The sequence below is a fragment of the Pseudorasbora parva genome, chromosome 20, assembly GCF_024679245.1.
Source record: "Pseudorasbora parva isolate DD20220531a chromosome 20, ASM2467924v1, whole genome shotgun sequence".
Lineage (NCBI taxonomy): Eukaryota > Metazoa > Chordata > Actinopteri > Cypriniformes > Gobionidae > Pseudorasbora > Pseudorasbora parva.
The window spans coordinates 39,584,697-39,607,036 of NC_090191.1; the positions used below are offsets into that span (position 1 = coordinate 39,584,697).

At 39.4% G+C, this 22,340-nt stretch overlaps 2 protein-coding genes across 4 annotated transcripts; both read right to left on the minus strand.

Moving 5' to 3' along the window:
• Window positions 1-1,501: 1,501 nt before the first annotated feature.
• Window positions 1,502-3,595, minus strand: phlda1 (pleckstrin homology-like domain, family A, member 1). The gene has a single exon (XM_067427031.1). It carries the CDS (start codon window positions 3,397-3,399, stop codon window positions 2,956-2,958), a length of 444 nt encoding a protein of 147 aa, XP_067283132.1. The 5' UTR covers window positions 3,400-3,595; the 3' UTR covers window positions 1,502-2,955.
• A 1,349-nt stretch (window positions 3,596-4,944) lies between these two features.
• On the minus strand, window positions 4,945-22,340 carry nap1l1 (nucleosome assembly protein 1-like 1). Of its 3 annotated transcripts, XM_067426829.1 has the most exons (16): window positions 22,220-22,340; window positions 20,021-20,058; window positions 18,848-18,933; window positions 17,398-17,500; window positions 15,506-15,647; window positions 12,087-12,179; window positions 11,849-11,977; window positions 10,871-10,942; window positions 10,619-10,758; window positions 10,389-10,534; window positions 10,272-10,291; window positions 9,604-9,726; window positions 9,483-9,515; window positions 9,354-9,404; window positions 8,013-8,044; window positions 4,945-6,215 (listed from the first exon to the last, which is right to left on the minus strand). In XM_067426829.1, the coding sequence occupies exons 2-15, from the start codon at window positions 20,035-20,037 to the stop codon at window positions 8,039-8,041; spliced, it is 1,161 nt and encodes a 386-aa protein (XP_067282930.1). In that variant the 5' UTR covers window positions 20,038-20,058; window positions 22,220-22,340; the 3' UTR covers window positions 4,945-6,215; window positions 8,013-8,038. The 3 variants fall into 3 exon arrangements, with proteins under 3 accessions (XP_067282930.1, XP_067282929.1, XP_067282927.1); XM_067426828.1 differs by lacking the exon at window positions 8,013-8,044 and having other exon boundaries at window positions 12,099-12,179; XM_067426826.1 differs by lacking the exon at window positions 8,013-8,044.

Consider the following 22,340-nt stretch of genomic DNA (forward strand, 5'->3'; position numbering starts at 1 on the left):
CCTGAGTTTTTTAGAGTGTGACAAACGGATGTAGTTCGTAAACACATGAGATCAGCATCTATAAGAGTGACATTCCTGGAACACAACTCAGATTACACAGAGGTGTACAGGCGTAAAAATAGAGAATCGGGGTGTGTGTGCATTGAGCAGAGAATGAGGCAGTCTGCCATTTTTACACACTCTCACCCATAATGCCATGCGAGGCCTTTGAAAGAATCTCAGCCATGTACTGAAAAGCACACATGCATGCACACTTAGGCATCTACCACCCACACTTGCTGATCACATCCCAAATCCACACAGGAACTATTACATGACCCTACAGTACAGTAGTGTGATGTAATGAAGCCGTCCTCGTCTATAAAGGTCATGTGTATCCAATAACACACACACACACACACACACACACGGTGGTCCTGCATCGGGGGCTCGTTCTGATTTAGCGTCCGGGTTTTAATTAAGTTAGCCGGCTTCTCCGGCTGCGTTCGGAGGCATAGATGCGTGGCCGACACTTCGTCTTACTGACAGCTCTGACAGTGAAATATTATTCTAGGAAACGGCTTCCACTTATAGCTCGGGAAGACGGCGAGTGCATCATAGAGCCGACGACACGAGACACACTGGAAACGTGAACGATAAGGCCTGGAACACGAGCATGTGACTGCAGTGAATGGGATTCATAATGCAATGCCTAGTCAAGGCAGAGCGAGAGTTTGAAGAAACAACCTAGTTTAAAGGGTTAGTTCACCCAAAAATGAAATGTATGTCATTAATGACTTATCCTAATGTTTTTCCACACCCGTAAGACCTCCGTTCATCTTCAGAACACAGTTTAAGATATTTTATATTTAGTCCGACAGCGTATCTAAGTGTATGCACACTATAAACCTAAAATAAAGATTCAAACGGTTGCTTATTGATTCATGATTCAGATCGTGTCATGAATCAATATGCTGATTCACAACCGTTTGAATCATTATTTGAGGATTGAAAACAAACACTGAAGAGAAGAGAATGCTGAATAAAGTCGTAGTTTTTGTTATTTTTGGACCCAAATGTATTTTCGATGCTTCAAGAGACTCTAGTTAACCCACTGATGTCTCATATGGACTACTCTGGTGATGTTTTTATTCCCTTTCTGGACAGTATAGTGTGCATACACTTGCATACACTCTCTGACTAAATATAAAATATCTTAAACTGTGTGTGAAGATGAACAGAGGTCTTACGGATGTGGAACAACATTAGGGTGAGGAGTTAATATCATACATTTCATTTTTGGGTGGACTAACCCTTTAAGTTAGTGTTGACATTTGACATGTCTCAGTGCATACCATTTGTCCGTTCTGTACCACGAAATCTCCCAAAAAACAGCACTAAGCAAAGACAAAGATGCAACATTCATTTGAAATGGAATGTATATTTCAAAAGGTATGAAAGTGGCATTCACATCAGCTTAAGGAACGATGCCGCTCCATCAGAAAACGGCATCGTCACACACAGCAGATCATCGGGCATTTCTTGACGATTCAACAATATCCAGTTGAGTTCTGTCGCCGTGCATTCGGCTGAGACGTTTTATGTAATGCACTATTGATCGAAACACACAGATCAACATCCCCAGTCAGGATAGAGGCCGCGTTTCATTTAGGCTGTGATGAGAAGATATTTTCCTAGTGTTTTTGCCCATTACCAGTGGGACAAAATGCAGAACTGCACATCAATCACGCCTTTAAATGTGGCGTCTACACTGACTGGGGTCAATAGCACAGTCAACGTTCATAATTAAAATGAATGACCCTTAACAGAGCATGAGTTACGACATGTCAACATGATGTAGAAGTGCATTCTTTGGTTTGAACCTAGCAACAAAAAGAACCAACGATGCACCGTTAAAACCAGTGTTGGTCAAATGTGAATCTTCCATTCAAACCAGTTATGTTAAAAAAATGAAAATCAAAAGACATAACCCAACATTCAGATATGCAAATGGCCTGTTACAAAATAATGTACAAATAAATATATACTCAAACGCAGAAGAGATTAAAACGGTCCACTGATGGGGCATCGGAGATCAGAAAAGATCTGGTGGTGGATCTTTAACCTCGTTCTGATTCTCATGTGGTCTCTTTAAAATCCCTGCACATGCAGACTGCGATCTGGACCGAAACAAATTGGCCTTTCGGGCCTCCTGGAAGATATTGATTGCACGTCAAGAGGCGCACAAGACTGACAAATGAAACTGTTCAAGACAGACGGAAGATGATGCACTGAAGGCATTTCACATTTACAACCCGTCAACATGTCAGAGAGACCGGGGTAAGTTGTCACACCTTTCATGCAATTTCAAATACACATTTCAGAAATCAAACGAACATTTACACACAGTTCACTGGGGGCATGTTGTCACAATGGGTATTGACACTATTGAATTCATTCTGAAAAACAAAAATGCAGGTCATTTTGATCAACATAGCTTTGAACTCATTGCTTTGTGTGACAACTTGCCCCAACCTGGCATTTCTGGAGAATGCAATCTCAAATCAACCTTCTAGCTCCCTCTCACCACAGAGTCATTTTACAGATTACTGAAAAACAAATCATTTGCATGGCCAATCCACACAAACTGATCCTAATCGAAGACTGGATGTGTGTTTGCAGCACGCATAACCACTGCTGGACAATAAGGGTTCATACAAATGCACTTTGTGGACGTAAAACCTCGGTGTGACAACTTGCCCCGGCCCCCCCTACAGTCTCAGAGGAGATATTCCCGGCTCGTGTTAGAATGCATTTCAGCTGTGATGTCCTCCGATGCATGAAGAGCGTCTTTGCGCGCGTCCAAGTGCACAAGGTGACACCGAACGCGGCGTCCGCGAGCTCCGGTCCGCTGTAATGCGCATCCCGAGGAGCGTCCGATGATCTCGAGTCCTCCGGAGAGGCGCGTTTTCGGTCCTACTGCGCGTTTCGGACCATCTTCTGCGAGGAGACCACCAGCAGCTGCTGCTGCTTCTGCCGGCTGGACTTGACGGCCAGGATCGCCTGGCGGTTCTTGTACTGGACCATCTGGAGCGTGATCTCCGCGTTCCAGCCCTCGTCCTGCGGGCACCTGAAGTCGATCTCTCGGCCCTCAGACATGACCACCGTGAAGTACACGTACTTCCCCTTGCGCTCCACGCAGTCCACGGTCTTCATGTTGGCGAAGTGCAGCTCTTTCACCTTGCAGCCGGTATCGTTGTGGTGGTGGTGGTGTTGGTGGTGGTGTTTGGGCGGGTGAAGAATCAATCCGTCCTCGGTCAGCACGCAGCGCTTCTTCTTCCACAGCTGCAGCAGCCCGTCGCTGCGCTTCTCCAGCGCGCCCTCCTTCAGCACGCGCGCGCCGCCAGCGGACTCCAGCATCGCCTCAGATCGCGCATGAAACGAGCCTGTGTTCGGGTTGGGACTGGGGTTAGGTGCGCGTACGGACGGGTGTCCCGGGGTCTGCGAGGACTCTGATGATCGGGACAGAGCGCGCACGGGGGTTTTCTTTCACGCGCGGACCGCCCACTGCATGAGTGAAGCACGCGCGCTCAACTCGGCAACATCAGCACGCACGCACACACATACGCCCGCGCGCGAGCGCACACACACACACAGACACAATCGAGTTCATCATGAAATGTATCTTTAAACCAACCGTGGTGTCTACCTAGGCATCATAATCTTTATGCAATTTAATATACTTCACATTCACATAAATGCTTAAAATATAACTATACCATTGCCGGTATGTAACATTTAACGTAAATAAATATTTCAATTAAATAAACTATTATCTGTATAAATATTGAAATACAATTATGTAATAGCAAAACGTGAAATGCAAACATTAAAATGACACGTCAGATTAAAACATATTAAACGACTTTAAAAAGATACTTTTAATATATCACAATTAATTACATTATAATAAAGCAGTGAAATACTTTCATTTAAATTGGCCTATTCATTTTAATATCTAATTGCCCAGATCATATTGGGCAAAACAATTACTTGGGTAAATATGCTTTGGAGCTAACAAGCATATTCAAATCTCCTATCGTAAATCTGCAAGCCAATTTTTTTAAAAAAAAAAAATAAAAATAAAAAAATAGCAACAAAAAGCCATTAAGGATGAGTGCGACATCTGTTTCCTGTGAAAAGTCTCGTTTTATTCTCTTCTACTCCAGATTTTAGATGATCTTGTAAGCAACATTAAGTAAATATGATTTATTGGTTACTTATAGGAAACATTTGTGAGATTCATAATCATTATTTGTTGCATTATGCAGTTTAACACAAACATCTAGAAAGAGATAAATGCCTAAAATATGACAAATATGTAAAATGTACCGTCGTGAACATCCAATTAAATTAAATCTGTATAAATATTCAAATACATTATAGTAATACCAAAACATTAAAATGTGAAATATCAGATTAAAACATCTATTAAATGACTATAAAAAGAGGATTTTAATATATTACAATATGTACTAATAATAAAGTACATCAAATTTCTGAATAAGCATATTAGATTTAAAACAAAAAGAAAATCCACTAAGGAACATTTTTCCTGCAAGAAGTCATTTTTTTCTCCTTGATTATGGATTTAAACCACCAAGATCTTGCCATCAACATTAAGTGAATATGATTTATTGGTTATGAGTTTGACAATAAGCCTATTTTGATGATTGCACATTAAAATTAAGAAAATTGTTCTTTTATTAACTGATCATTTAAACTCAACGCTGCCGCCTAGTGGAGTCCATGAACTATTACAAAAATTCCCAAAAATGGCCACAGACCATCATAACATTGAGGACATTAAATGACAAGCTGCAAGAGATTTCAGGTGAGAATATTAAATCCTAACACCTGTATTGAAAAACATGGCATGCAAAGAAACGGACAGACCAAGGCGCGCACATTTTACCAATTTATTTTTCATGAATATACATCCACGTACAGTTATTGAGTACATTAGTATTTTGTAGCATGGCATTTTGCTTTGACAACAGCTGCTGAGGGGAAACAGACCCCTGCTGCTAATCGACCAGCCAGACGCCCTGCACAGAGACACGGGATACTGCGGCGTTTGGGGTTTCCGAGTGAAAATATTGCTCTATCTGCTTCAGACCTGCTGGGCTGCGCTACGAGTGAGACGAAGACCTTCCTCAGTGCAGACACACAAAGTCACACACACACACAGTCGATCGCACCCCTTCACAGTGATAGGCCTGCCAAACAGAGGGTGGCGTGTCACCACAGACTACTCAACAAACATCACTCAGGGTCGAGCTCGGAATCAAACCAGAAACTGGCTCCTCCAATCAGGTTCTCGCATTCAAAGTCTAATCCTCCAATGAGGTCGGGATATCATAAGTGCATTCTGGAGAGATGCATGGAGCAGAGAACCCACCTGAATAACGGCAAGCCAGCGTAACGTTAAGCGCTTGGTCTAGTCGACGTTGGAAAGAGACGCTACCAATAATACATGACAAAAAGTACAAAGTGCTCATAGGAAAAGAAAAAAAACAACGCCAGTCATGCAGCAGAGCGTCTACTGATGGACCAACCTCCTCTTCACAGATGTGGAATGTACATCAGTCGCCACCGACGGAAAACACATTTTGCAACTTTGAACCTATAGCGTAAATGGTGGAATGTTTTAACGGAGAACTGATTTAGCCGGATTAGAGGGGTTTAAACTGAATGAACGAGCACCTTCGGAAGCTATCTGTGCTCGCTTTGGTTGCTCAGAGCGTAAAGGAATCACTTTTCCTGTAAACGGGACAGTCTTTCCACAGCTGTTGTCTAAGAGCAATACAAAAGACTTCACGAGAACCCAACTAGTTTAGCAGTGAAGAAACAAGTGTCATGCTTTGAGGGATTTTCTGCATTCTAACCATTTATACAGAGAGAAAAGGAAAACGAAAGGAAAGAAACCGGTCTAGTAAAATACTATGCGTCATGAGCAACGGCTCCCAATAGGAGTTGATTTTTTTCATTTTTTGTAACAAAAATCTTGAAACCCTTTTATTTATTCTTCAATTATTTCTACCAAGAAAAATACAAAACATTGTAAGGCGGTAAGTAACTATGTTTGTTTGAAGCCGTTACAGTGTAGGGGATCCTGAAGGAGGCGGGCGCCGCCATCACTGCTGTTTGCACTCCTCTGGGGGGTTGGCATCCTTCTGTAAAGCACCAAAAGAAGGGCAGGTTACCACACACTTCAAAAAACCAACAGCTGGGTCTTCAGGTTACTCAGCCAATCAAATCACACGGCCACAAACTGAGCGGCGGAGGGCTCTATGGTTCACACGATGCGGAAAACACGGACTGACTCGCCATAAAGTGGAATTTACAGAATAAATTCACAAGCATTTTATAATTTCACTTGATAAAACTATCATCATGCCATATATACAAAATCAGGTGTTCATGAAAACCCATGAAGATTATAGTTTCTATTAATATACATTACTATTGTATACCAGTTAGGGCTGTCACTTTATTTGATATTCGAATATGCAATCGAAGAGGACGTGAAATATCCGTAATCGAACTATAAATAAACTATCCGAATTTTAAAGTGCCATGTAGAGCAATTTTTTACTGTCGGTGCGTTTACATGGAGCACTGTAATCGGTTTAAAAGTGCCCAAACCGAATGAAATTGTAATCGTTTTGAGATGGGTGGGATAAACCTTTTCATGAATCGATCAAACGAAACAATTCACCATGTACACGACCTGAAGTAGATATTCGAATGCATTGCTCGATATTTGATATCCGTTCAAATTAGATTTTTTTTCAAAAATGACAGCCCTAATACCAGTACTTTAAGGGATCATTTTTTCAAGGAATACATTTTTCTAGAAAACCTATGATGTGCAGTGTTATTTTAAAATATTAAATTTTTTATATATCTTCATGTATTTCGGGGTGGGACGGTGGTAATATTTATATATATTAATAATGATTATCATTATAAGACATGCTTTTTGATTGTTACAATTGAATAAACCATTAAAACAAAATCCAGGGGGGGAAAAAAGTCACAAGCTCCTATTTTAAGTTATATATTGATTAGACATGTTTTTTGATGGTTTAATAAAATTCCTTTTAAAAGTCCAGAAAATGTTTAACTTAAACAATTAAATAAAGAAAATCCATATTTTATTTAAATTAAACAATATAGACAATGCAGAAGAATTAAAAACAATGGATAACTGTCATAAATAACATTAGGCTACAAGTATAACAAATATTACTATTGTATTCCAGAATGCATTTCTCAAAGTGATAATTTAAGGAATAAGTTACATTTTTGCTGCATGTTTTAATTCTTGAACTCTGATGTGCAGTGTTTTAATTTTGTTTATTTGATTGCACTATAAAAAATTAAATTGGCAATGTTCTATATCTTCATGTATTTGATAGATGCGTGTTAAATCTAGAAATATTAAAACCAACAATTTCTGAAGGGGGAAAAAAAAAAGTTACAATTTAAAAAAAAAAATTTGGGGGATGTTTTAATTTAATTCAATTTCTAGGATTTTTTCCCTGATTAGACTTGACTAGAAAAAGCATGTCTAATCAAGATTTAGACTTAATCAAGACTTAAAATTAGGAAAATTTCGGTAAAAAATTAAACAATTCAAAGGGCTCTAAGGATGACACAGCAATGACTGACACTGGGCTCCACCAATGGCATGACGGAACGAATACGGACAGTCTTTTCCACCCTCAGCGTGAAAAGACTCCAGCAGACAACAAGTCAAATCAGGGTTTAATCTGGAGAGCAAACCAGATGCTTCAACATACAGAAACAATACAGATGCTAATGCCAACTCACGATGGTTAAAGAGTGGGAAAACAAGCACAACAACTGAGCCGATGTGTTAGTGATTAGTGTGGAATGATGGGAAGGGATTCAAAACGCAACAGGAGGGTCAGGGAGGGACACATTGATTCAGGAGCATTACCTACCAGGGCAGGGTTACTACAGACATCACTTATACCTAGTGAGGAGAAATTTAGAGAGGAACTCACAAGGTGCCAGTGCTTGAAAAGTTAACATGTTAATTATGTCGTCTCTTACAAGTGTCAATATTTTCCTACTCTAAACAACTCTACATTGATGTTTGATTAGTCAAGTGCATGCGTTGATAAAAAGATAAGATGCATGGGCAGAACTTTAAGACATGCTGAGAGAAGTTTGTGAGAAAACGCCTCAGGTGCCGAGATGATAACGTGCAGTGATGCTTCAATCTCATCCAGAACAGCGATTCGGCTGAACAATAAAGTGCTTTGATATTTTAGGGAGGCAGGAGCTACAGGAGCCCTAAACGGACAAACTTCTCTACAGAGCGCTAGTCACTATCCGCCCTCTCCGACTACATTTTTGTACTTTGTTGGCCACCGTAGCTTCTCCATGTGCTTTGAAAGACAGGGGTAGGTGTGGGTGATTGCAATTCACAACCTTAGTACTAGATCCCACTAAATTTCACACTGCACCTTTAAGTATTTCAGAGTAAAGGCTTGTTCACACCAGGAAGATAAATAAAAAAATAACTAAAAGGGCGCCAATGTGATTGTGCACACCAACTCATGCACAAAATGCCAGATGTAAAAGCATTTTAAATACCTTTGGTTCGATTTTTTCTCTCTGGTGAAAAAAAATGGCATTTGGGGGGTAAAATGTGTGTTATTTTGGCATGGTTGCCAGCTGAAATTCGCATTCATGGGTCTATACATCACATAATAGCCGTTTCAACCCGCGGACATAGAAAACAACACCCGGGGAAAAAACCGCGGACTTGGCAACACAGTGCAGTCGAGCTCTGTTGACATTTGACAATGCGTCGCTCCATTGCTCTGATTGGTTGTAGGTCTGTCCAATCGAGGTCTTTCCTGGTTCGGTTGAAACACACCCCGTAATTACAGCCCAATGGAGCAGATTCCCTCATAGTCTGACTAGAATTGAGTGTGACCACGTCAGGCTACAGCTGCACTGTAGTATTTATAAATCAGGGTTATAGGCCTAAACGCTCCTGCACTAACAGCCAAACCGATGTTCACAGAGATGATGCCAACACTGCAGTCATTCATCAACTCAGCCAGAAAACGATCAAGTGTTTGCAATTGGATTTCTTTCTTGAATGTACCAAAGACAGCGGTCAAAAAAACGTAAACCATATGATTTTTGCCAGGAGAATTAGCATTTGACAGGCGGAGATGCATGAGTGGAGGTGACAGTATGTATTCTGTATGTTGAGATCTCAGTATCAGACTGCCGTGAGGAGCACCGATAGACATCTGGACTCTTACCTTGGGCTCATAATCTGGATCGTTTTCCTCGTCTGCCTCCTCTTCACCCTCCTGCAAATTACAAGCACGGTTTACAAACAGACGAGGTCGTTAAGATGATAAAAAAAGACGAAAGAAATGAAAACGAACCTCATCGTCGGCTTCCTCTCCCTCCTCATCATACTGGCAAACGCAATAGAAACACACAGGTCAGATTGTTTGGAAATAAAGCATCTCGCTTCATGACAAAGGATGCGTGTCATTCACTCACGTCATCGTCGTCGTCTTCGATGGCCTCCCCAGTGAAGTATAGCACCGCCCTGGGAACAATGCGCTCGCGGATGAAGTGACCAATCTCAAAGTCTGCTGCTAACACCGCCTCTGAGTCCTCGTCCTAAACACACAGCAAAAACAAACCATCAGACACTGATCTATAGCCTAGAGAGTTGCCATCAGATGTTCATATTTTGTGTCGGTCAGTTCAAAAGCAGTGACAGAAATCATCTTTTCCAACACATTTAAATTTAAAATATAACCTAATTATTTGCATGCATCATATTTTGGCTTAATTTGATAAAAGTAATCAAATTTAATTATAATAATAATAGAAAAAATAGGGTTATTACCAATCAAATTAAATAAGTATGAGCCAAATTCATCTGAAATTGAGCAGGAACAGAAGCTGCATTTGAAGTGGCATTTGCACAGACCGTTTAATGCAGCTCAAAGGTGACAAATTAATAACCTGAAGTTATAAATGTTTTAAACATAAATTGTTGAGAATTGAAACCACAATTACAATACATTGCAGAGCCCTACATGGAACCATCAAGGCCAATAAATAGCCTTTTTGTTGTAAGAGTATCCAAATTTAAAATAAAAATACACAATGTGCATGAAATTCATGACTAGAACAAACAAAACAAAACAAAAACTCACCAGATCACCACTTTCTGGAACTAAAAAGAAAGAAAAATGTTTAGACAATGATCAGCAAATACTACTAACGAGTAATAAAAACAATGGGGGGAAGCCATCTAGTTAAGGATTTCCTACCTTCAGGTGGTGAGAAAAAGTTGAAGAATGAATCATTGGGAACCGTCTTGGTGACCGTCCTAACTGTGCCACGTCCCTTATGTTTCTGTTTCTTCTTAATAGTTTTCAGTGTGACGTTCTTGCCCTTACTCCAGTCGATCGTGCATCTGAAAACACAGATATTCAGTCTCCACACTCACAGGTGAACACTGGCGTATCAAATGGAGTAAGAGTCAAAAGATGAGCCGTACCCTGTGCAGCCCATGATCTCTGGCCCATCGAATGAGAAGGGATCGGACTCATCTGGCTCAGACCTCATTTTGTAGGTCTTTGTCAGGACTGTGTTTGTGAAGAAATCATTGGGCTCGAAGTGGAACTCTAATGTGAAACTCTTTAAAAAAAAATATATATTAAAAAAACGATTAAGTAATTAGTTACTCGTAAAACGAGTAAACGAACTGATAGAGTAAGACGTCAAAGACGACAACAACTTTCAGGCTCACCATTGGCTGACCGGCATCAGAAAATTTGACTTTGATGTCTTGTAAGTGCTTGAGGATTGGTTCATCGTGTTCCTGGACATGGGAAAAACAACCACCACTTAAATTAATCTTGTCTTTTTGCTTAAATAAACAATTTTAAAAAATGCACATTATAATAATGAAAATTATCAATGTAAGTGACATTAACCATGGTATTCTTTTACAACAGACTATTATAGTTAAATGTTTTTGTATTTTCCACTATGATTTTAGTTTTAGTAATTTTGTTGCATTTGCCTTTTTTAATAAAAGTATATATAGCTTTTATTCTAGTGCTGGACAATCAATTATAAGTCGCATCCAAAATAAGTGTGTTTACATTATGTGTGTACTGTAAAATATTGTGCGTGTATAAACACTCCACGTATACATTTAAGAAATATTTGCATTTAATATCTGTAAAGGCAAATATTTTACATACACAAGTTGTCTTAAATATATATGTGTGTATTTACATATACATACTTATACACATAGTACACGCACATATGTAAACAAACTTGGAAACTTGGATGCACATATCTTGGATGCGATTAAGCAATTTCCATTTTATTTACAAATGAAAATGTGTTGCTTTGCCATCTACCTGAAATAAAATGTGATCATTAAAATATTTATTTTAGTTAACATCAATAATAACCCTGATTAACTAGCATAGGTGTCATGTTCTAATAAAACTGCAATCAAATTATATTTTCTTTCCTGAGAGAAACTGAATATTTGGAAGGAAAGAGTCATTCTGAAACTGCTGTTTCATGACGCCCGTTTATCTTAAAAAGCTGCACTCACACATCACTAGATGGCAGCATGGACCAGACCTATATTTCTCAAAGAGAAACCACCCGCTGTAAATACCCATGTTGCACGACCTGCTTTTAAACTCGGTCTACGGTCACAAACACTCCCTCATGAGCCCACATTTGGCCGTTCTCTCCCTACCTGCAACATTTCACTGAGAAGGTCGACGTTCTTGAAAACTGTGAGCCAGAACTCTGGGATTCCTTTCGGGTCTTCCTTTTCTTCGTCTTTCTTCTCTTCCTCCACTTTGGCTTTTTCCTTCATTTCCTCCTGATGAAGGCAAATAGCCAGAAACAGTCAAGTTATGAACAAATAAATGATTTTACAAGGATGACATGAGGTGGCATTTGAGGAGCATGCAGGTATGGATCACCTGTACCTGCTTACTTACTGTCAGCTCTTCCTCTTCATCTGGTTTCCACTCGCACTCCTCATCTGTGGGTTCGTATGCTGCTCTCACGATATCACTCCGCTAAAGACAAATGTGTATTTTTAGTAGTCAAATCTTCCATTAAACACTAAATTTACAGAATATTTTGGTCCAATTATGTTAAACTAAAACAAAATATAACGTGTGCATGTATAACAGCATATTATACTAAAATGACACCGTGCAGAGGTCAAGAATTGACCAGAATAAAATGCAAACTTATGCTGATGTTTGAAATGCAAGTAGTGTGGAACGACTTTGGAAAATAATCTAATTGCGATTCGATTCGTGATTATTTAAGCTCAATAATTCATTTTATAGTATGACCAAAAGGGCTGGGTATTGACACATTTCACAATTCGATTCAAAATCGTTTATTTTTTTATGTATATCATGTACAATACATGGAAAATTCAAAGAAAACAAATCTTTAAATTGATGCTGTAAACTATGGGAGTCAATATCTATGGGAGATATTAAAGGTAAAAATGAACTGATTTGAATACAAACACTAAATTACACTCGGTATGTTTTTTTACAATAAAGTTACTAACTTTACAATTACAAACTCATTTCTACTCGAATTCATTTTTTGAAAAACATTTAAATGGTGGCTGTCATAAAAAAACTTGCCAGATTTACTCAAATGCATTAAATACTGAAAAACAAAGTTATAATAAATATCTAACATGGTGCTCTAGAGTTAGTTTTCAGCTGATTAATGAGTTTTTGGACATTGGAAATAGTTTTTCTGAGGTAAACATGACACTGTTTACAAGCTGTTTCACTGACGTCTTTCCACGGATGAAACACGAAGCGATTTCATGTGTCATGATACGGATTTCGACACTTTCAGATGCTCATTCATGTTTATTTTGTGCTGTAGCTGGTTTAAAGCGGATGAGTTCACTTGAGCTCTACACTGCCGCTTCTTCTGAGCTGAGCCAGAGTTCATCTTGCACCAAAATCTGAGACTTTGTTTAATATCAATACTAACAAAGCACAAAGATTATTGCGATTTAATGGATGGGAGGCGCACTACAATACTCCTCCGTTCATTAATTCATCTGAAAATAGGATGACTAATCGATTCTTGGGATTTAAGAGTTGATAGATTGATAGCAGTTCACAAAAATGAGGATCGATTAAAATTGAGAAATTAATATTTTTACCAGCCCTAATGACCAACACTTCTTTACACATTTTGGTATATAATCATATCAATAATAAAAATGGAATAAAATTAGCAGATAGCTAACAACAACTTGCTTTGTTCTGGTTTGACCTCACTCCAGTCTACACAATTATTGTATAGGTATTTTACAAGACACTGTCAATATAAATAGCCTGAAAATACTCTGGATTATTCTCACAACTACACTTGCTAAATGGGGTAAGCACACTCTGAGTAAATGATTATACACCGATTCAGACAGTGTCGTCTCATGAGTTCAGTGTTGGACAGATCAGTTGTTTCAACCATTCATTAAAAAAATAATAATAATTACTGTGCGTTCACACCGGCGGCGGCGAGAGCGGCAAGGTGGCCGGAAGTCATTCATTTTCAATGGGAGCCGGGCGGCGAGCTCCGGCAAGAGCGGCGCATCTTGGATGATTTGGGCGTCGAGGAGAGTTGAAATCAGCTTAACTTTATGGTAATGAGCCATGACGCGGTTCGGCGGCAACCAATTGTAAAGTAGAAGTGCTCTGCTTGAGAAATCCAGAGAACGCAGCCCTGTAAACTTTGGTTCCGACCAAATTAGTTCCCAAGCAAAATGTAAGAGAAAGTGATCATTGCTGTGCGGGGTCCCCAATTAATTATGACAAGATCATTCATAGTGATGTGTTAAGATGTCATGCAACACTTTTATAGGCGCTAGAACACTTGTTTTTCAGCGGGAATGCAATTCATTCTTACTTTCACATTTAAACGATTTTATGAAGTTAATTTATACCCTACTTGTGGTCAGTCTATCAATCAACATGCTTGTTTGATTTGCGGCCTCTTTAAATAGTTTAAAAAAAACAAAAAAAAAACCTTTCGATCTACGTCAGAGCGGCAGCGCGTCCACAAAGCTTTATTACAGCGTCGTTGGCAGGGCAGCAAAAGCAAATTTTGACGCTCTCAGCTGTGGCGGTGTGAACACACGGTTAGGACATAGGTAAAAGATTTGTCTCAAACCACACTTTCAGTGAAGAAATATAAAACAGTTTTCTGTATTATCTCAGCTGCACATGCGGAAAACGCATTGTTTTTGTTTTAAAGCACATTTCACACCCAGCAGTTGTCTGGCTATCACCAGACCAAGCTCAATCTTTTAAGATTGAACATTAGTCTAGGGAGTCTGCTATATATTTTCCACTGCACAAGAGGTGTGATAAACGGGCTTAGTTCAAATGACTTTACGAAACCGGACAGTCCTTCAACCAATCAGACCAGTGATCCATCGCTTCTCTAGCTGTCATCGAGTTAAACCCGCCAATAGCACACCAGGTGAATAAGCCGGTTTGTGATTGGTCCCTGCAAAATTGTAACAGAAAAAGGATAGAAAAATGTACAGGTTTCCAGCTTGAACTGCATTTATCAAATCGCCGGAAGATCGGGCTGGGTTTACCCAATCTAATCCAGCAGTAATTCAGGAAGAACAATCCTGCAACATGGATTGCTCATCATCAGTTGATTATGTTACTATGAATTCAATTAAGCAGCTAGAGTCTACTATTTACTGGTAAATATTACAGTATACAAACACCACAGACAGCGACCAAGGCAGGTCTGGCATTATAACACTTCTATAAGTAACTTAGTTTCTTTACAGTTATTGAGGTAAACATCCCTAAATTACCAAATAACAGTAGCTGTTAAAATGTGAACCCTACACATGACCAGAGTGTAAATCACAGCCTATCATATCATGATATTATCGCAAACAATTAATCGTTCAGCCCTGACGCTAAGATTTAAATAGTTTATACAACTGAAGCCACATTCTCAGGCATTAATATCTAGATGTACCCTGACTTTTAATTGAGCCTCTCAGACATCACTACTCCACTGGGAGAGAGAAAGTGCTATGAGAGAGGATAAACAGCTACAGCGCAGGTTTAATTTTCTGTGAGACCTCTCTTTGGCTGCCGTTTGTCTCGTGTGTCCTTGATTGACCACAGGATCTCAGCACTGGAGAACACTTTGGTGTTTGCTGCAGTTGGAAACGCTGAGGCAGCAGGTCAATATGACTGCTTTAACATACTGTACTGTCTTCTAGTACACAACAGCAGGTTGTTTCATCTTAAGCTGCACCTTTTACAAGAATAAAACCAATGTTACTCATTCTGGAGGAAAGAAACAGACAGCAGAAATGCCTCACCTTGTCAAAGAGAGGCTGATACAAAGCGGCGTATTTTCGCTCCAGCTCGTGGACTTCTTCATAAAACTTTGCTTCGATGTGGGCGCATTTGACCTGGAGGTTCTTAAGGGCATTAACGCGTCTCTTCACCACCTTTGGTAAGCTGCACAGACACCAAAAACAACATGCAGTCACAAGGGGCAAATGACACACTGCTGGTGATTCATGAATGACTCAGAAAATGAACTTTTTTATGATGCAATATCGGTCCGCTTAAATAGATTTTTTAACCTTTATGGGGCAGTTTTTACATTGCTAAACGCATGCTTCATCTTTTAAACCAAATTCTAACATTAAATGAAATTATGGTAGAATAGTAAGACACTACATGATTTTTCCAAACAAATCAAAATCAAGCGGATACGTTGAGTAATGAAAGACCACGGTTCATTGTCTGGAACTATTCTCTGTAAAACAGCAAACAAAAAAAGACAATACTGACATTAGGTGCTTACACACTAGGTAGTTATGGGAAGTTATTCAAGCCACCAGTGCTGTGGTTAAAACAATTTTCCCTAAGGGCCATTTTCCTGGCCAGCAGGAACTTTTAAGTGATGCAAGTTAGCTGACAACAACTGGAGGATAAAGGACACAGTGATCATAGCTGTGTTTTTGTTGTGTCGTGGGTTTCGTGATAATGGAGACGAAATGTAATAGTGTAAAAAAAAAAAAAGTTTTGCGACTGAAAGAACAAACAAAACAAAAAAAGCAACGACAACTTGCAGTGCTGCATATCAGAGGCTGAGAAATGAACAACGGTACAGACAAATGGCGACAGGTTAGGGCTGCACGACTATGACAAATCATAATTGTCACTGAATGTTTTGAAGAGCTTTATGCCATTGTTTGAAGCTGCATGTCATTGTTATATCAAAAAAGAAAAGAAACGTCCTTTTCTTTCTGAAAAACCTTGCTTTTCTATAGTATTAAGCCTTATGTCAAATATCAATTGGTTTGGTTTCTTTAAATTATTATAATTTTTTTTTAAATATGCATGGTATTATAATGTTATACTAAAACTAAGATTAAAATGGAAGAAAAATCCTTAAGATAACCTGTAGAAAGGAAACAAACATCTTAAGCACACAGAATAATGTGGACTCTGAACGGTTTCATAATTGTGGCATCTGTAATTGTAATCACGATTAGACATTCGATTAATTGTGCAGCCCTACGACAGGTAAACCCTGCGAACTTTTGCTTTCTGTACATTTAGCCTGTCTTACCAATTTTCCATGTTCGTGGAGTAATTAAATGTCAAATGTGTGCTTGCACAGCTTTTTAAAAAATGTCAGGTGGATGCATTTCATATGGCATGCGTTTGGCCAAACGCACACTTAAGTGACTGGTAGTTCCTGTTGTCCTGTGTTAGACACTACTCTTGAAGTAGGAGCTAATTTAGTCCCTCAAAAAGGCGTTCCTATAACTAAAAATCGCTCCCAATACAAGTAATGCGAACACACCGAAAAGCGGGTACACCTGCAAATAGTTCATCTGATGCGAAAGCCCCTAATATTGTCTAAAATATTAAATGTCTCTCAACCTTTTATACGTTAACTTAATCACATTTGCAATTGTGCTAATGAAATAAAAATAAAAAGAGAGAAATAATACAGGCACATTTTTTGGCCCCATATCTAGAATGTGACATTTTTATTAATTTTAATGGCGTGTCTAGCCCCAGTTCATTTCCATCCTTGACGCAAGGTAGCAAGAACAGGATAAGCCCTAAATTAGAAACGTTTAATTCAGTCTGTTTTAGCAAAGAGTGGAAATCAGATGCAGCCAATGAGAAACAAGGGAGCTATTTGAAGTTGTGCTCTGCGTATGTGTGTGGGTGTTTTCACGCGTACCTCTCCATGTACCCTGACGGAGATCCCACGAGCCCGTCCAACCGCTCCTGCAGCGCCGCAAGAATCTGGGGGTTCTGCATCATCTGCATCGTCAGCTGACGTGCTAAAATCAGAGCAAACAAACGTGACTTAAACTACAGCAGGAAGAGCCAAACAATGACAAGGGGTGGAGTGTGATACCTATATAATCCAATCAACAACTCTCAGAACTAGGGCACCTTCTTCACACCAAGGGTCAAAAAAAAAAAAAAAAAAAAATGCTGCTCTTTTCATCCCAAAAATAAAGTGGCAAACAGGCGAGGTCAATGCGACAGCGCAGCAATCTTTAGAGAGCGAGTGCACATCTAATGGCCGTATTATTTCATATTAAACACGCTTTCAGCTGCTAATACACGACGGCTCAGTCCAGCTGCAAAACACAGCGAAGTTCACTGAGGTTACTGATTGATATCATGTTACCCAACGCAAAAAGTGCCAGTGCAAATGTACACACAGCCTCTTCCTAATGACCGTGAGACGGCTGTCAGCGATAAGAATCCATGACAGATGCATTTCGGTTTCCTCCACAACAGCCTAGAAGAGAAACGGCAAATATGCTCTAAACAACAAAAACACACAGAACCTCAATGATGAAGAAAGTGTTTGGGAACTTTGGGATTAATTGAGTGTTTTTTTGCTTTAAAGTACGCTCTTGCACCTTTTTTTTTTTTACATCTTTTGTGATAGAATCCCACTGTATTTGATGATTACATAATAGCTTTATGCTTTCAGACGTCGCTGCAACATGTGACACCCAAACCTGGTCTGGTTGTGATTTGTAATGCAAATACCCAAAGTGGACCAGTCAACCTGCCCTTTCAAATGGTAGTAAGACTCATTATATTATACACAGTATATTATTTTTATTGATTAATCGACACATGATAACGGCTTTGTGGAGCTATTGGTTATCAGTAAACATCAGTGGTGATCATTTTTCATTCCTTTGTGAACCGTCATGCACCAGCATGAAGGATACTATAGTCCGCCAAATATTTCTCTGCTCTTAAAAAAATAAACTTTGAAACAGTTATGCACAAAAGAAACAATACATCTAAAGCGCAAGCACAGTATAATGTTCATGTGAGGGCACAAGATATACTAGATATACAGCGGCATTAAAAACCACATTTAAAAAGTTTTTCCCTTTTCTATTTCTTGCAAATGATACATTTCATATATTAGTAGTGATGAAACATTGCTATTTTTATTTTAATAATTATGAAATATTCATTTAATTATTTTGAATACGATTAATTGGTTATAAGGCAACTTTTTATCAGAATTTCAAGAGTCTTGTTCTAGTCTGCTCGTGTAATTGATACCAACAAAATTCAGTATTGGTCGACCTTTAGTTTACACAGGTAATTAAGAGGAGAAAAAACATGCATGAAAGACTCAAAGGTCATACCTTTACTGTTGTCTTCCCCAGTTTCCTCTTCCTCCACCTCTTCAACATCCTCCATATCTGCTGGGTCCATTTCAGTTTGGTCTTTACTGCAAATACACATTAAAGAAGTCCTATTAAGCATGATGGTTACCTTTCTTTAAGTGTGTAATGTTGCTGTTTGAGCATGAAAAGGGTCTGTAAAGCATAAAATGTCACTCCAGCAGGAGTTATTTCCTATATTAGTGTCAGTGTTTCTGACCTCCCTGAAAAGCCTCCATTGTAGCTTTGAGTTTTCCGGGAACAAACACGTCACATTATTCCTCATTTAAATAATTCTCGCCCAAGGCATAAGCTAAATAAATTGGTGGGGACTGGTTAAGTTAGAAGCGGAAACTTGTGGTTATGGTTAGGGCGGGACATTTCCCAAACATAAGCGCTTGACCAATCAGAGCAGACTGCGCTCTTCAGAAGGAGGGGCTTCATAGAAACAGGAACTAAACAGGGCATTCCTGACAGACTGGGAATTGAGGAGCTGCAACAATAGAGAATATGGGACAAATGTGCTTTGAATAAAAACCTGTTTAGCATTAAAATGTACCCAAATAACTCGAATATTGTGCTTGCATTTGCTTCTTACCGAGGTTAACATGACTTTCTCCTAAGAGATATTTTAAAAGAGGTCATATGAGGATCTTCCTTAAAGATAAGAGCTTGGCTTAGTATTAGAAAATAACAAATGAGAAAAATGCATTTAAGCTTTTAAAAAGTTAGGCAGGGCCTGAATTGCCGACGCCATCCAGTTGTCATATTTCGGCTGAATTAAATAAACAGGTGCATGCGAAACAGCATCACGTATACACGGCGCTCGAGAGACAGGAAGTTCCTGTGGTGAACAACAGGTGTATTGCAGCAATCGCTCGTATCACAAGTTTTGATGCGAGCTGTAGACTTGCAAACATGTTTGGCATTGCAGAGATGCTTGGGATGCCACATAGAGGTGTTGCTGGCCCCAACAGGGTCTTCACTGGTCATGTGAGGGATAATCAAGAATCAGCCGAATGTGCCATTTAATGCACTAACAACAGCCATAAATATATTTTGGCGTCAATCCAATAAGCAGCCAAACTGTGCATGATCAAACCATTACCGGCGAGTCTAAAATAAAAGCTCTTTAAAGGACAAACAAGCACTTACTTGTCAAGATCTGCCATGTTGTTTCACTGTTTTGATTCCTAGAGAGGAAAGAGAGAAAGGAAAATGTTAATGCTGTCCATTACGTTCATCAGCCTGAAGCCAAATTCGGTCACTGATGGCCTTATCTGTCAGGTGATAGTTTACCTTAATGTGATTCAGACATCCAAAACCCACAAATCTAACCATTTACGTAACAAACGTGTGTCAAAACGGCCAATAAGACCAGAATATTGAAACTTGCACGGCGCCATCCTCGTGTTAGACAACTTCAATGGCAGAAATTCAACCCAGGGGGATTTATGAGCTAGATTAGGTACAAACATCAAAGGTGTGAACCCGCTTTCTTTAGCTATGAATCTGAATGGATCCATTTGTCAGGGCCACGGCCTGCTTCCGAGCCAGTTCCAACGCCCCCAAATCTGAAGTCTATGAGCCAGTCGAATCAAACACGGCCTCAAACGCCCACATTCAGACCTCCAGCGGCAACTTCATTCATTCCAGAGCTGATCGCTACAGACAGGATGTTCTCAACCTACTCTGCTCTTCGCCTGTAGAAGATCAATAACATGAAGACCTGACAGCATCCATTCTTGACGGATTTGAAGGTTAATCTCTTCCTCTTTCTGTCTGCGTCAAGATCACACCGAGCTCAAACCCGTCAATACAGACACACAAGAGATTCCCAAACAATAGCAGCAATGGATCGCAATACCAGGACAAAGTTCCTGGCGGCAGGTTTACTCTGATAACCATTCTTCGTCAAACCTTATCAAATCCATCCGACCTGGGGGCGAAGGTTAATGCACTTGTTATTAAAACCTCTCCAAGGTTCCCAAAACTTTAGATCAACACATTTCCAAGACTTGCCATGATTCACCACTGGAAAAAAAGACTACTATAAAAACAAATTCACAGTCTACAAATGTAGACTATGAGTGCATGTGCACACCTAAAAAACAATTCATTGTTATTTCATGACTGTAGGAAGCCCATCTCATCACTAATTAATGTAGGAGTTAATAGGAAGCAGATTAGCTGCAGCAGTCTCCCAATTAAGTTTCTAAAATAAAAAAAATGCACTTTGCACTAAAATCATGTTATTCTAAATTGATTTTCTAGTGAAAATTAAAGGAAACAAGTCTGTGTTGACAGAAATGTCTTAAATTTTATTATAACTTATAATATGATAAGATATTTTGCTATATTTTCTATAAATCTAGAGATCAAGCTCTAATTCAAATCACACACACACAAAAGTGCCGCCAGAATGAAATGCAATTAAAACAAAATTAAATATAGCTTATTTTATGCATTATGAGCCTCTGGCAATTTGCCAGGCCCATTTCATACATGTGTGATGAATTAAACCTCAAACTAACCAACCATGCCTAAAACTACCATTTAAAAGAGCTGTTTAACTCTTTAAACTGAGGTAATGATCTGGATTTGATCCATGGGTCAGTGCAGTGGTCAATTCTCAACAGGCCACATCACCACGTGTTTCCTCCACAGATCCACCGGCTAAAGCTGTTAGCAACACAGCATCTTCATAACCAAGTTAACCAACCCCTCTCAACAAGAGAAAACTTCAGAAATAATCAAAGCCATTTTGGGATTCAGAGTCAAGCTAATGAGTAAAACGTTAGTGTATGATGGATTTAAACAAGCACTATATACGTTAGAAGCGTAAATGCATCTGATAATTTAATCCTAATAATGCTCGAACATGTGCCAAATTCACATCACAACATCAGACTTTCGATATAACAGAACGATTACTCAAGAGTAATTGTTTTATTTCCATTTTTCCGACAACGTGATCAGACACCCCCCACAAAAAAACTTACCCGCCAGATCAGACCAACTACCATCATCCTCTAACACGAGAAAAGACAACATTTAGAACAACGATAACCGATCAAGTCTGTCAACAAAGACAAGTTTACACGATAAAACGGCAGTTTGGTTAGTTTGTTTAACGGTAAAGTAACGCTATTTAAAAGACGAACAGCCATTTTCATCTCCATCATGGAGGAGTCTGTCTCAATGGCTGCTGACTGAACGGTTAGCTCACGCGCTACGTTAAATACCCCATTCAAACGGCTTAAATCTCGATTAAGTCCGACTTTATCTTCTTGTATGAACGAAAAGATATTTATAAACACGGGTGTTCAATCCCTCGGCGGTGTTTGTTCTTACCGAGAGCCCGATGTGTAGAGGTCTGTCTGAGGCGGAGATGCTACTGCGCAGTGAACAGCGCGAGACTCCCGCTCTGATGGCGCTAAAAGGGGAAAAAGATCCCGCCGCGTGCGCTCATATA